At 52.7% G+C, this 15,464-nt stretch overlaps 2 protein-coding genes across 2 annotated transcripts in view; one reads left to right on the top strand and one right to left on the bottom strand.

Moving 5' to 3' along the window:
• Positions 1 to 15,464, top strand: part of LOC143692498 (uncharacterized) — a 311,453-nt gene that overhangs the window by 88,659 nt on the left and 207,330 nt on the right. The gene's annotated exons all lie outside the window — the stretch shown is intronic.
• LOC143692413 (uncharacterized) overlaps positions 6,793 to 15,464 on the bottom strand; it is a 41,620-nt gene continuing 32,948 nt past the window's right edge. The window contains exon 2 of the mRNA XM_077172648.1: positions 6,793 to 7,445. Within this exon, the coding sequence (XP_077028763.1) occupies positions 6,793 to 7,445 (653 nt within the window). The remainder of the gene's footprint in view (positions 7,446 to 15,464) is intronic.

Raw genomic sequence — 15,464 nt, 5'->3', positions numbered from 1 at the left:
CCAGCCTTTTTCCACCTAGGACTTCATCTCCCGTCATGCCGTGCGCTTCCACCGAGAGCCATTGCAGCTGCTCCTCGAACTCCCGTGATGCTCCCCGGCCCCGTTAAACTGTATTAGACCCGTACCTACAACTCCCATCACCCCCCGCGCCCCAGAGAGCCCCATCAGGGCCCCCCAAGTGCTGCCCCAGACCCCGAAGTGCCCCAAATTCCCCTCCCTGACCTTCAAGGGCCCCCCTGGACCCCCAAGTGCTGTCCCAGACCCCGAACTGGCCCTCAGAATCCGTGAGTGCTGCTCCAAGTGCCCACCCAGCTCCCCCAAGTGTCCTCCAGACCCTCAAGTTTTCTCTGAATTCCCTCCCCAGACCCAGAAGTGCCCCAAATGTGCCCCAGAAATGTCTCCCTGGACCCCAAAGTGGCCCCTTTTATCCTGTCTGTGAAAATGATAAAAAAGATGACAAAAGGATTTAAAATCGGACTAGTTAGCATAAAGAAGGAGAAATCAACAGCCACGCTGGTCAATAAATCAATGAAGGGAATTATGTTACTTAGAACCAATGACCAATAAATTTTTTGCTTGCTAAAAAGGTATGGATTTTCAATATAAACATTCAAATTTGGTAATACAAATATAGAATAATTCTTTTATAAATAAGAAAAATAATTATAATTTTATTAATTCAGTCAATTTTATTTTTAAGGGGAAATGCATAATTATTTTTATGTTTTGGGATGTCAATCTGTAAAAGACGGTCCAAAGATCCCTCATCTGCCTCACAACCACTCTCAAGGACGGAGCTTGAAGCCCTTCCCAAGTACTGAGACTGAGAGACCCTTCAAATTCTAACCCAGGGGTGCTGGCCTGACTGGAGCGGGATGTCTGCCATGGGAAGCTGATGTTTCCCATAGGAGCCAGTCCTGAAACAACGGGCCCCACTCACTGCTGGCACCGGTTTGTCCTGTTCAGAACTGGGCTGTCTGTACCTGTTCTCAATGGATTTATTCTCCACTGTTCCCTCCATGTGCCGTCCTGCTCCCCTCCCAGCGGCAGATTATAAAAGCCCTGAGTTAACCAAAGACTTTGAGACTCTCTCCAATGTGACAAGACAGATCTATTGGCTGGACCACGAGGATTTCATCTCTCTGTTGGCAGCTATACCCCCCCTCCTTTTCTCTGTCTCTCTACCCTTTATCTGCTTTCTAATCCTTGTGTTGCATCTGCTGTGGGCACTCAATGAAAGGTGCATTTGTTTTGGTTAATACTGAAGGTCCCCTGCTGTGTGTCTTTGCACTCTGAGATCAGTAAAACGAACCATCGTGACCCCCCTTGTGCCAGGGGATGGTGACACGGCCTGATGGGGCTGCTGCCCACAGCATGTGAGCGTGATCTCCTTGGTGGCGACTACACTGGCTCATCTGCTCTTGCTTTCTGGTCTGCCTATCCCAGAATTACCTATGCCACCTGCTTTTCTTATATTGTGCTTCTCTGTGGTTCCTTCAATAGTCAGCCCTTCTTAGGTTCACTCTTGGAATAGGGGATCATCACCTCCCATCATATCGAGTGCATTGGAATGCACTTGAATGCATTTTGCATGCATTCAAAGTACGGTCCCTGTTTTTGATTTACTGTGGAATTTCTGTTTGTATTTTCTACCTCTGTCGAGGCCTGGATGGAAGGTACTTGAGATGATATTTTTCGTTCAGATTCAGGTGGTTTTTGTTTCTTATCAGTGACACAGCCTGACAACCATGAGTTCTGCAGCCTTTCATCTAAGGCACAAAATGGCTCAGTACCTCTTGTTACAAGGCCTGGATGGTACCAAGGAGACCATGGTGATACTGGGGATCCAAGGAGACCATGGTGACACCATGGAAACTCATGGAACCATGGGCATTGTGACACAGCAGGGCTTCATGGAACCAAGGAGTCAATTGGGACTCTGCCAAACCTCATGGAACCAAGGGCCCATTGTGACACTGAAGAACTTCAGGGACCCAAGAGTCTCTTGTGACACAGGGGGTACTCGTGAAACCATGGAGACCATTTTGAACCTTCAAGGCCTGATGGAACCAAAGGGTCATTCTGGCACTGCTGAGCCCTGGAACCAAAGGGACCACAGTGACACAGTGGGGCTCTGTGGAACCAAGGGGCCATGGTGACATTGTGGAGTGTCATTGAACCAACTGCCCATGGTGACACTGCAGGGCCTGATGGAATCATGGGCACCATTGTGACACTGCAGGGCGTCATGGAAGCAAGGGGCCATTGTCACACGATGGGGCCTCTTGGGATCCAAGGGCAGTTGTGATACCGTGGAAATTATGGCAGCTGTGGCACCATGAAACCAAGGAGACCATTGTGATCCTACAGGACCTCATGGAACTAAGGATTCATGGAACAGTGCAGGACACATGGAACCGAGGGGCCATAGTGAAGCTGTGGAACCAAAAGAGCCCATTGTGACACTGTGGGCCCCCATGGATCCAAAGGTCCATTTTGACATTGCAGGGGCTCATGGAATTAGATGAGATTTATAGTCCTTGCAATCAAAAGGTGGACCCACATCTGGAGAGCCAGACCCCACCATCTGGGAAACTTCTTCCTTCTTTTGGAAACCGAACCACCACCATCTGGGGATACTCCTTTCTGGGAAACATCCTGAGAAAAACTAAATCACAATAGTGTATAGAGTTGTGAGGTAAAAATTGGGAATAGAAACTGCTGCTGAGTAAAAATTGGGACTAGAAACTGCTGAGAAAGCTGATAAGTACCCCTATAAATACCTGTAAGCCTCAACTATGGGTGTGCATTTGGAGGGAAAACTTCCCCCACTGTACCCAGTGCTGTATTGCTCATGCTTTACCATATTAATTAATAAATTGATTGTTGCTTGAATATTGGGCTATTCAAGTTTCTCATTTATAACACAGTGCTCAGTGGATGCTCGAGGGGTCTCTGTACCTCATGCCCTGGGAATGCTTGGGAGGGGCTGGGGGGGGTTGTCCCTGTCCCTGTCACCCCAGGCCATTCCCCAGGGGTGTCCCTGTCCCTGTCACCCCAGGCCATTCCCCAGGGGTCTCCATCATTCTCACCCCAGGGAATGCCTGGGGGGTCTCCCTCCCTCTCTCCCCTGTGCCAGGGGGTGCTCGGGGCAGTCTCTGTCCCTCTCAGCCCAGGGGGTGCTCGGGGCAGTCTCTGTCCCCTGGCCCTGGGGGATGCTCGGGGGGTCTCCATCCCTCTGGCCTCAGGCAATGCCTGTGCAGGGCTGGGCACCAGGGGCTCTGTGTCCCTCTCACCGCTGAGGCTGCTCGGGGCTGGGGGGGCTCTGCCACCTTCTCACCCCTGGGGAGGCCGGGGGGGTCTCTGTCCCTCTCAGCCCTGCTGGGACCCCACCCAAACATCATCGGGGCCACAGGGACAGAGACATCCCCAAAGCCCCAGAAGGGCTGAACCTGGGATTTGGTTTGGGGCTGAGGATTTAGGAAGGGGCTGGAATTGGGGCTGGGCTTGGAGTTGGGGCTGAGATTTGGATTAGAGCTGGGATTGGGGCTAAGGCTAGACATGGGATTGGCTTTAGGGCTGGGGTTGGGATTGGGTCTGGGGCTAGATGAGTCTGGGGCTTGGATGAGATTAAATAGAGAACTGCGAGTGTGTCTGAACATGGAGTGAGATTGAGACCAGGATCAGGGTCAGGTTTGGGACTGAGCTCACCCAGAGCGGGACAGGGGGGATGTCACTGTTGGAAGGTTTGGGGAAAATCGTGGATTGGGGAAGAACAAGTTGTGAATGCCTTCGGTTGGGGATTCCTCTTGCCCAAGTCCATCTCTAGAAGTCACCTGATGTCCAAAAATCAAGAGTGAATAAAAAAATCCACCAGGAGTTTCCCATTTCCAGTCTCATCCCTCTGGGGTTCTGGTGGTCCCCTGTCTCTGGGCTGTTGGGGATCCCATGGGTCCTGGGGATCCCCCCTCTCCAGGGTCCTGCTTAGGGATTCTGGGAGGTTTTGTAGGCTCCTGGAGCAGCAGTGGCTTTTCAGAGGCCAGCCAGGAATGAGCCCTGAGGCAGCAGCTCTGCAGTGGTGGCCACCAGGCCGGGCTGCCAAGGGAGGCTTCTGGCCATGGCCTGCAAGCAGCTGCTGCTGCCAAGGTGCCTTTGGTGCCTCAGGCTCTCCCTGGCACAGCTCCCAGCACGGCACTCTGCCCTTGTGCCCGAGGCCTTCCCTGTGCTGGGGCTGGCCTGGGGCTTTTCCTGCAGCGGGACCTGCCCTGCTGATGGCACAGGAAAGGCAGTTCCTGCTGGAGCAGGAGGCTCTGCCTGCAATGGCCTCCAACAACTCCAGCAAGGGCCTGTTTGCAAAGGCCCCAGTGGGAAATGAACAGGGGTGGGGGGTCATGCTGCTGTTGGGGTGGATAATGCAGAAACCAGCCTGACTCCTCCATCCCAAAGTTGAACATCCTCAGAGGAAGCTGAAGCTGTGAGAGTGCTGGAAAATCCCCAGAGAAAGGAACAACCAAGTGACACCAGTGAGAGCTTCTGCAGAGCTGCTGAGCTGGCCCAGCCTGGGCACATCTGACTGACAGAGCAGCACCTCAGACTAGAAAAGCCCCGTCCCAAATTTTAATGGCAGCATCTCCTGACATTTCCTTTCTTGGGGGCTGTGGAGATTCCTCCCTGCAGTGGGGTCACCCCTCAAGGTCACTGCTCCAGGCTGAGCCAAAGGGATTTGCCCATGGTCATTGTTCTGGGGGACTGACATCAATCTCTCCTTAAAAAGAGCTTCTTTTTCTTTTACAAAATCGTTTTGAAATCCATATCATATCATATCATATCATATCATATCATATCATACTATATTATATTATATATTATAATGTAATGTAATGCAATGTAATACAATGTAAAGTAATGTAATATAATGTAATGTAACAGAATATAAGATGTTACAGCTCTTCTACCTTGAAGTAAATATTTCTGATTAAGATAATTTTTTCTAATCAGTACCATAAAAGATTAAATATATTCAGATAAATACTTATGCTTTGTTATCCTTAATCATATGAGACAAATTCTATAAAGGTATGATTCCAAATGTATAATTATTTACACACGAACTCTTGAAATGTCTGGGGCTGAGATTGGAACCAGCGGCTCCAAGGCTCCTCTCAGAAAACAAGTTTAGAAGGCCTGAAGGTCCTTGGGGGTATTTGGGGATCTGTGGGGGCCTATTGGCAGTCTGCTCTGCACCTTATGGCCCAAGAGGAGCTCCTCTAATAAACTGGGCCTGAAGCTCCCACTGTGCGCATGGCAGGAACCCATGTGAGTGTCTGGGACATCCCAGCTCTTTGGCAGCCTGGGCACTCCTGGGATGTCACCGTGGAGCCCCCGTGAGTGCCTGTGACAGATCAGTGCCTTTGCAGCCCAAGGTGCCCTGGGATGTCACCATGGAATGGCTGTGACTGCCTCTGACCACAGGGCTCTTTACCATCCCCAGAAAGCCCTGGGAGGTCTCCATGGAGCCCCTGTCTGTGTCTGTGACATTCCAGCTCTGGAACAGCCTGGAGACTCTTGGAAAGTCCCCATGGAACCCCTGTGAGGGCCTGTGACAAATCAGATCCTTAGCAGGCAACCATCACCAGGACCCTGTTGCAATGGCCAGTTTCCATGGCAACCATCCCCAGCCCCCTGTTGCTATGGTCAGTTTCCATGGCAACCATCACCAGCCCCCTGTTGCTATGCTCAGTCCCTTGGCAGCTCCATGGAGACCCCATGCCAGGGGTGGTTGCCATGGACACCAGCTCAGGCCTGCAGCCAGAGCCCGTTGCCATGGCAACCATTGGCAGCCCCCCATCCCCAGGCTGATGGGATCCCAGAAGCACAGAATTGGCTGAGCTGGGAGGGACCCATCAGGATCCTCCAGTCCAACTGCTGGCCCTGCACAGGACACCCCAACAATGCCAGCCTGGCCCGGCAGCACTGGCCAAACGCTGCTGCAGCTCAGAGAGCCCTGGAGCTGGGACCCTGCCCTGGGGAGCCTGGCCAGGGCCCCAGCAGCCTCTGGCCAAAAACCTTTTCCTGACATCCAACCTGAGCCTGCCCCAACTCAGCTGCAGCCGCTCCCTCCACTCCTGTCCCTGGGCACCAGAGGGAAGAGGTTCCCACAGCCCCAGCCAGGGACCCGCTCCCAAGGCTGCTGCCATGGCCACCAGGGCTGGCACCAGCTGGGATGCTCGGTTTCCACGGGCCGGGCTTCAGCAATGGGATTCCCCAATTTCCTGCTCCCGCTAAAACTGCACTGCCCTCGCTGCCCTCTCGCCTCCCATGGAAAGCACAAAAGGCAAAGATCCCGGGCTGGGATAAGAACAATTTAATGGGAACAGCAACCAGATAAAGAACAAACGGGAACAGAAACAATATTGATAACAGAAGGGATAAATAAAACTGTTTACAGGGAAAACTACAAGACAACTCACAGGGTCTGCCTGGCTACAATATTTCTTGCCTGGAAAGGACACCCTTCTCCTCAGGGAGAGAGAGAGAGTCCCTTTCCTGTCCCTGGCAATGATCTGAGGTGGGACTGAATGTAATGACAGGGCCATGGCCAGACCCTCATGTTTTTCAATGCCACATCAGGTCATTGGCAAAGGGCAGGAAAAGGTACAGGTGTCTTCCCAGCATGGATCACAGGGAACATGGATCACCAGGGCTCTTTCCAATCTGGCTTCTCCCATGGGGGATGAAGCTGGAGTGGTGCATCAAGCTGTTCCTGCAATCGAGGCACTTGCAGGGCTTCCCTTACTGGTGGCTCCGTTGGTGTCTTGTCAAATGAGAGCTACTGGTGAACCTCTTCCCACACTGGGGACACTCGTAGGGCCTCTGCCTCTCCCCAGTGTGGATGCGCTGGTGCCTGATGAGGGTGGAATTGTGCTTGAAGCCCTTCCTGCAGTCAGGGCAGTAGAAGGGCCTCTCATCCGCGTGAATCCGCTCATGCAGGCGGAGATGGGAGCTGGTCCAAAACCTCTTCCCACACGTGCGGCACTCGTAGGGTCTCTCCCCAGTGTGGATGAGCTGGTGCCTGATGAGGTGGGACTTGCGCTTGAAGCCCTTCCCACAATCAGGGCAGTGGAAGGGCCTTTCTTCTTTGTGAATCTGCCGGTGCCTGGCGAGATCAGGGCTGGTGTGAAACCTCTTCTGGCACTCAGGACACTCATAGGGCCTCTCCCCAGTGTGGATGCACTGGTGGGTCAAAAGGGTGGAGCTGCAGCTGAAGCCCTTCCCACACTCCCCACACTCGTAGGCCCATTCCCCAGTGTGGATCATCTGGTGGCTGATCAGGGTGCTGCTCTGCCTGAAGCTCTTCCCACACTCCAAGCACTTGGGGGGCTTTTTCCCATCATGAAGCTGCTCATGGGCCACCAGCTCTGAGCTCTGGCTGAAGCTCTGTCCACCTTCCTGGCTCAGGGTGGGTCTTTCCTCCTCAGAGCACCCTGGGCTGGGTTTGGAGCCCCTCCTCCTGTGGGATCTCTGGGACTTGTCCTCCACGTTGGAATTCTGCACTGTGGAGCCACTCAAAATGGCCTCATCCATGAGGTTCTGCCACAGGGATTTGCCCTCCCTGGTCTCCATCCTCAGCTTCTTCCCTGGGGGAGGAAGGACAAGGAGAGGATGGGATTTGCCTCCGTGCCACAGGGAAAGGGAAGGAGATCCCCCCAGTGCATCCCCAGCAGGACGGGGTTGGCAGCAGGGTTGTCCTGCAGCCGGGGGCCGTGCTGGGCTGGGAGATGGAGCAGGAGAGAGGGGGAAAGGGGCATTGACTTCCTCCTCACCTGCCTGGGGCTCCTGGGGCACCTTCTTCTTCCTCACAGCCTCCTCCTCCATCTGGCCAAGTTTAAGGGATGGAAAATCCTGTTTTGAGAAGAAAACAAGGGATAAGTACACTGAATTTTGTACTTGTTTGAAGGCAAACCTGGGGAGGGTCTAAACCAGGATTACAATTTCATAAGATGATGAAGATCGAGGCAATGATGCAGAAACACTGCCTTAAACTGACAGAGTCAGGATATAACCTGACACCCTGCTGGTCAGGCTGGTGGCAGCAGTCCCATTAAATGGTGGCTGCAGTCCTGTTGGAGTGATGAACGTGATTCTGTCCAAGCAGTGATCCTGTAGAAGCGTCTGGTCTTCCTCTGAAGGTCCAGGGGTGGTTCTGGAGCTCTTGTCCTCTGGGAATCCAGTAGGCAAGCTGCTCCTGCTGTTGCCAGCCTCAGCTTATATGCAGGTAGGAATGCTTGGATCCTCCCCCTGGGCGGAGCATCCCACAATGGGAGGATGGAATTTTATCAGTCCTGCAGTGACACTCAATGGCCCATTCACAGAAGATATCTCCCCTGGAGGGCGTTATCAGGGCTGAGTCATGGAAGAGATCAAGAACACTGCCCCGCCTGTTTATAGCAGTTGATGAAGATGGGCATTGAAAACATGCATTTGGTTCCATCTTACATTGCAGCCTGAAACAGTGGGGGAATCCCTGCTCAGGGGGTGAACACCACCCCCCTTACCCAAACTGGCTCAGGTGTAAAACCCCCACCCCGGGAAGGCCACACACACAGGGGACAATGTCACACTTGCCCTGCTCCAGGGCAAATGGCATCTCTCTAATATTTTCTTAACCAGATTGCAAAATTATTTTGGCACAGTGAGTTCAGGGCACTGTTCTTTGACCCCTGTTGCCTTTGACAACAGCATGGTTCCTTCCTCTGAGGAGGTTGTGGGTCTCTCTGGAGGAACTCTTGGAAACTGACGCAGCTTCGTCTGAGCGACCTATAGGAGAACTGATGAGGAAAATGGCTGTTGTGGGACTGGAGTGTAAAGAAAATATTTTGTTGTCCCTCCTTGAAAAGTTTGTTAAAATCACTGGAGGAAATGGAGCAAATGATACCAGCAAGACTGACAAGGTTCATTCACCACATGGTGAGGAACACAAGGCTGCTAAAAGTCCCACAAGAAGCCCAGCTCAAGTAGCTAAATTCCCAAATAACTACTGAATTCCCAGGCTTGGGTTTTTTGTCAAATGTGAGAATCATTATTCTCTTCATCCCTGTCACCTTTGTGACAGCTACACAGAGCTTCCACTTCCTTTTATAATATCAGTATTGGGCCGAATTTGAACTTTTCTTTAATTGTAACCTGCCAGCAGCTGAGCTGGAGCTGTGCAGGAACCAAAGAAACTTGGAATTGCCACAGAATTGCTTCTATTGTCAGCCAGTGCTGCGGCGGCCGTGGGGCAGAGGGGTGGGAAAGGGGGCTCCGGGGTGGCAGTGGAGGAAATGCCGGGCCCGGGGGCTGAGCACAGGGCTGAGCACATAGAGATGGTTTTGTTCTTGCTGAGCTCGCACTGAGCCAAGGCCTGTCCTGCCCCTCATTCGGCCACGCTGGGGAGGGGCTGAGGGTGTGGGGGAGCTTGGGAGGGGACACAGCCAGGACAGGAGATCCCAGCTGACCCCAGGGATACCCCAGAGCATAGGACATCATGATCAGTGCATGAAGTGTGGGGAACAAGGAGGAAGGGGGCACATTTGCAGTGAGGGTTTTGTCTTCCCAGGTAACACTTAGGCAGGATTGAGCCCTGTTTCGCCAGTGGGCAGGGCCCGCACCAAAGACACAGACACCAACTTAACTTAAGGAACAGTGTAATTTAGATAATGCAAATTTGGAAAAAATTACAAAAATATTAGGTAGGCAAAGCAAATAATCATTACTAAATAATTCCGAAAGAGAAGATGTTGAAATGAGTATCACACAACTGTCCATTTCTGGCTGCAGGCTCTGGAGATTCTATCTCTGCCTTCAATCAGGGTTGCATTCCCTAAAGAATCCTGGTACCAAATCCTGCTTTCCAAGGCTGGAACAGTGTCTCAGGTTTAGCTGGGTGTGTATTCAATTACCCTCTGTCAAAGTTGGGGCAATTATCATCTGTTAATTGAGCAGTTTACTTTATCTCTTCCACATGAATCCTCCCTCCAGGGAGATATCTTCTGTTAATGGGCCATTGAGTGTCACTGATAAAAATTCCATCATCCCATTGTCAGAAGCTCTGCCCAGAGGGAGGAGCCAAGCATTCCTAGCTGGATATAATCTGAGAATGTGAACAACAGAGTCAGCCTTCTCCCACAAGATTCCCAGAAGAGCAGCTTTCAGCTCCACTGGATCCCAGAGGAAGACCAGGCCGATCAACGCCACAACTGGACCTTCAGAGGAAAACTCCACCCTTCTACAGGATCCCTGCTCCAACAGAGCCACACCTGTCCCTGCAGGAGCACTGCAGCCACCATTTAACAGGAGTGCTGCCAACACTCTGACCCACAGGGTGTCAGGTCGTATTCTGACTCTGTAAGTAGTTTTTAGTACTACTGTATTTGTATTTTTAATTTTCCTTCTGAAGAACTGTTATTCCTATTCCCATAGACTTTGCTTGACAGCTCCTTGTTTTGAAAATTATAATTCCAAGGGAAAGGATTAACATTTTCCATTTCAAGGGAGTCTCCTGCCTTCCTTAGCAGACACCTGTCTTTTCAAACTGACACAATGCCCTGGGACACCCAGGAAGGTGAGGAGGAAGTCAGTGCCCCTTTCCCCCTCTCTCCTGCTCCATCTCCCAGCCCAGCACAGCCCCGGCTGCAGGACAACCCTGCTGCCAACCCCGTCCTGCTGGGCATGCACTGGGGGGATCTCCTTCCCCTTCCCTCTGGCACGGAGGCAAATCCCATCCTCTCCTTGTCCTTCCTCCCCCAGGGAAGGAGCTGAGGATAGAGACCAGGGAGGACAAATCCCCACAGCAGAACCTCCTGGACGATGTCATTTTAAGTGGCTCCACGGTGCAGAATTCCAATGTGGAGCAAAAGCCCCAGAGATTCCATAGGAGGAGGGGCTACAAACCCAGCCCAGGGTGCTCTGAGGAGGAAAGACCCACCCTGAGCCAGGAAGGTGGACAGAGCTTCAGCCGGAGCTCAGAGGTGGTGGTCCATGAGCAGCTTCATGATGGGGAGAAGCCCCACAAGTGCTTGGAGTGTGGGAAGAGCTTCAGGCAGAGCAGCACCCTGATCAGCCACCAGATGATCCACACTGGGGAATGGCCCTACGAGTGTGGGGAGTGTGGGAAGGGCTTTAGCTGCAGCTCCGCCCTTGTCATCCACGGGAATCCCATTCCCGAAGCCCGGCCCAAGGAAACTGAGTATCCTAGCTGGTGCCAGCCCTGGTTGCCTTGGCAACCACCCCGGCATGGGGTCTCCATGGAATTGCCAACAGACTGAGCATAGCAACATGGTCCTGGTGATGGTTGCCTGCTAAGGATCAGATTTGTCACAGGCCCCCAAAGGGGTTCCATGGGGATATTTCCAAGAGTCTCCAGGCTATTCCAGAGCTGGAATGTCACAGGCAGAGACAGGGGCTCCATGAAGACCTCCCAGGGCTTTCTGGGGATGGTAAAGAGCCCTGTTTTCAGAGGCAGTCACAGCCATTCCATGGTGACATCCCAGGGCACCTTGGGCTGCAAAGGCACCCATCTGTCACAGGCACTCACGGGGGCTCCACGGTGACATCCCAGGAGTGCCCAGGCTGCCAAAGAGCCGGGATGTCCCAGACACTCACATGGGTTCCTGCCATGGGCACAGTGGGAGCTTCAGGCAAAGTTTACTACAAAAGTTCCTGTTGGGTGAGAAGGTACAGAAAGAAGCCCCAATAGTCTCCACAGATCCCCAGATACCCCCAAGGACCTCCAGACTTCCTAAACTCCTTCTAGGAGTGGAGCATTGGAGCAGCTGGTTCCAATCTCAGCCTCAGACTTTTCAAGTGTTTGTGTGTAAAAAATTATCAAGGGGGAATTAAATCGTTACAGTATTTGTCCCACAGGATTAAGGATAGGAAAACAGAGATATTTATATAATTACCTACTATGGTAATGATTAAATAAAATTATCTTTATCAGAAATATTTACAGCAAGGTATTGGAGTTGTAACATTTATATAACATTATATTATATTATATTATATTATATTATATTATATTAAACACTATGAAGTGATTTCAAAGCAATTTTGTTAAAGCAAAACCAGTAATTAAGCAGAGATTGATGTCAGTCCCCCAGAACAATGACCATGGGCAAATCCCTTTGGCTCAGCCTGGAGCAGTGAATGACCTTGAGGGTGTCCCCATACAGAGAGGAAACTCTACACCCTCCAAGAAAGGAAATGTCAGGAGATGCTGCGGTTAAGATTTGGGACAAGGCTTTTCTAGTCTGAGGTGCTGCTCTGTCAGTCGGGTGTGCCCAGGCTGGGCCAGCTCAGCAGCTCTGCAGAAGCTCTCAGTGGTGTCACTTGGTTGTTCCTTACTCTGGGGATTTTCCAGCACTCTCACAGCTTCAGCTCCCTCTGAGGATGTTCAACTTTGGGATGGAGGAGTCAGGCTGGTTTCTGCATTATTCACCCCAAAAGCAGCATGACCCCCACCCCTCTTCGTTTCCCACTGGGGCCTTTGCAAACACGGTGTTGCTGGAGTTGTTGGAGGCCATTGCAGGCAGAGCCTCCTGCTCCAGCAGGAACTGCCTTTCCTGTGCCATCAGCAGGGCAGGTCCCGCTGCAGGAAAAGCCCCAGGCCAGCCCCAGCACAGGGAAGGCCTCGGGCACAAGGGCAGAGTGCCGTGCTGGGAGCTGTGCCAGGGAGAGCCTGAGGCACCAAAGGCACCTTGGCAGCAGCAGCTGCTTGCAGGCCATGGCCAGAAGCCTCCCTTGGCAGCCCGGCCTGGTGGCCACCACTGCAGAGCTGCTGCCTCAGGGCTCATTCCTGCCTGGCCTCTGAAAAGCCACTTCTGCTCCAGGAGCCTGACTGGGAAGCCATTGGCCCCAGCACCTCGGGGACAAGATATCAATGACAAAACTCTTCATGCCAGCAGAGCCAAGGCAGGGGCAGAGGAAAGGGCAGAGCCAGGCCCAGGGGACAGGGCTGCCATGGTGATGGCTGTGAGGTCACTGCCCCTGCAGCAGCCTGGCTGCCCTCAGCAGACATTCTGGCCAGAAGCGTTATGAGGGCACCCAGCACATCAGAGAACCCACACTGCAGGAATTCTGTCACTGGGGATGGGAGAGGATTTCACTGGGTCAGGCTGCACAAAGCTCCTGTTCCTGGACAATTCCTGGGATGAGGCATTCCCTTCTCTAGAAAAACAGTTGCAGTTTCATGCCACTCTCATGATTGTAAAATATTTCCTTTTCTGACAAATGTTAATTCACCCTTGTTCAGTTTAAAGGTATTGACCCAAGATTTGGGAGAAAACAACTTTGATCACTATTTTTCCATTTTCACAGACCTTATTTTTTTTCCAAAAATCTCCCAAGATGGGGTTTGGAGACCTCATCACAAAACAAGATGGTAGAGTCTGCAGGGTCTGGAGTCAGTGGTGTGGAGACTGAGGAAAGAACAGGAATAGCCTGGGAGGGATTGGACGGTGGTTCCAGAGAGGCTGGAGCTTTTCTTCATAGTGGGAATGAGCCTGAGGAAATAATAATCATACAAAGGGCAGCTGGGGAGGCGCAGGGTGGACACCAGGAGAAAGGAATTTCCCTTCCAGGGCAGGGCTGTGGTGCAGCACGTCCCCCAGCAGGAGCCTGGAGCACCCCCAGGCTTTGTGTGGGCAGGCAGAGGCAGGCAGGAGGCAGAGCTGTCAGCAAAGGAAGGGGCCAGCCAGGTGGGGCAGCCGGGGGATGCCCACAGCCTGCAGGGACAGAGGCACAGGATTGCTCAGCACCAGAGACACCTTTGCCTTGCTTGTCCCCAGCTGTCATCACTGCCACCAGTGTTCTGCTCTAGCTGGAACCTGGGGACATTTTCTCAGTCCTGTCCCTCAGAAGGATCTATTTAAAGTATGAGAAACTTCATTGTTTCACCCTCTTTATGAGTCCCTGAGAAGTTCTTTGAGCACACTGTGAGGGACTGAGTCTGATGCAAAGAGCACCAAAGCCCCAGAGGGTCATTAAAGCCCTTGTGCTGTGTCTGTGCTGCTGAGCTGGGCCGGGCTCCTGGCCCAGAGGCAGCTCCTGGCAAGGGCAGCAGAGCTGCAGAGAGACAGCTCTGGCCAGGAGCAGCTCCTGTGCACAGCCCAGCAGGGCTGGGGCACTGCCAGGGCCCCTCAGGGACACCAGCAGGGCACAGACAGAGCTCCCAGGGGCTCAGCACTGGCAGGGGCTGTGGCATGTCCCAGAGGGGGCTGTGTCCCAGCAGCTCCTCTGTGGCTGTCTCATGGAGGCACAGAGCAGCTGTGATGTCAGCAAGGGGCTGTGTGACAGCACAGAGTGGGCTGTGTGAGGTCACAGATTGGGCTATGACATCACAGAGGTTTTTTTGCGAGGTCATTAAAGAGCTACAGCATCATAGAGGGGATTCTGTGTGACATCACAGAGCAGGCTGTGACAGTATGGCATGGCTGTATGATATCATAAGTCCAGGTGTGAGGTCAAAGCGTGTGGTGTGAGATTACAGAGTGGCAGTATGACATCACAGAGAGGGTTTTGTGACATCACTGAGGGGGTTGTGGCATCACACAGCTGTCTGTGACATCATAGAGTAGGGTGTGAGGTCATAGAGCAGATCCTGCCATCATAGAGGGTGGCTCTGTGACATCAGAGTGGGGTTGTGACATCACCAGGTGGTGGTGTAATATCATAGAGCAGCCTGTGACATGACAGAGACTTCTGCAACAACACAGAGCAGCTGTATCACATCATAGGGTGACATCACAGGGGCTGTGTGATGTCACAGGGGGGCTGTGTGACATCACAGTGGCTGTGTGACATCACAGGGGCTGTGTGACATCACAGGGGCTGTGTGAGGTCACTGGAGAAGTCACTCTGCCCCGGCCCCTCTCACAGTTCCCCCCAGAGCAGTCCAACCCTGCTCGTGCACAGCGGGGTCCCCTGTCCCCCCGGGTCCCTCTGCCCCTGGCGCCGCAGCCTCCCCCAGAGGATGTTCCACGAGATCGACCCCAGAGCCTGACACGGGGACGGGGGGCCGGGGCCCTGGGGGTGGCACAGGGGGACAGGGACCCCCCGGCAGCGTCCCCGTGTTCCCCAGAGCCAGAGCCTGGGCCAGGGCTCCTTCACCCTGGTACCAACGAGGCCTTGAGAGCGCTGAAAAAATCCCCAGCAAGGGAACAGCAAAAACCAGATTTAATATTAAAGGACAGCAGCACAAAGTTCCTTGGCAAGAGTCACTCTGCTCCTGACTGGACACTTCAGGCACACCAAGAAAACAAAGCAACAACGAAACCAAACGAAATCCATGCAATCAAACCAGAAATGAACCAAGAACTGTCCCTGTGTGTGTGTATGACAAAAGTACAGTGACGGCCAGGATAAAAGGAATATGGCCCAAAGGTTTAACAGAGCTCAAACTTAACAGGACTTAACCGAAACTGATA

This window comes from Agelaius phoeniceus (genome assembly GCF_051311805.1).
Source record: "Agelaius phoeniceus isolate bAgePho1 chromosome W unlocalized genomic scaffold, bAgePho1.hap1 SUPER_W_unloc_1, whole genome shotgun sequence".
In the NCBI taxonomy this organism is placed as follows: domain Eukaryota; kingdom Metazoa; phylum Chordata; class Aves; order Passeriformes; family Icteridae; genus Agelaius; species Agelaius phoeniceus.
The sequence above is the reverse complement of the archived record's forward strand: the minus strand, read 5'-3'. Positions and strand labels throughout refer to the sequence as shown.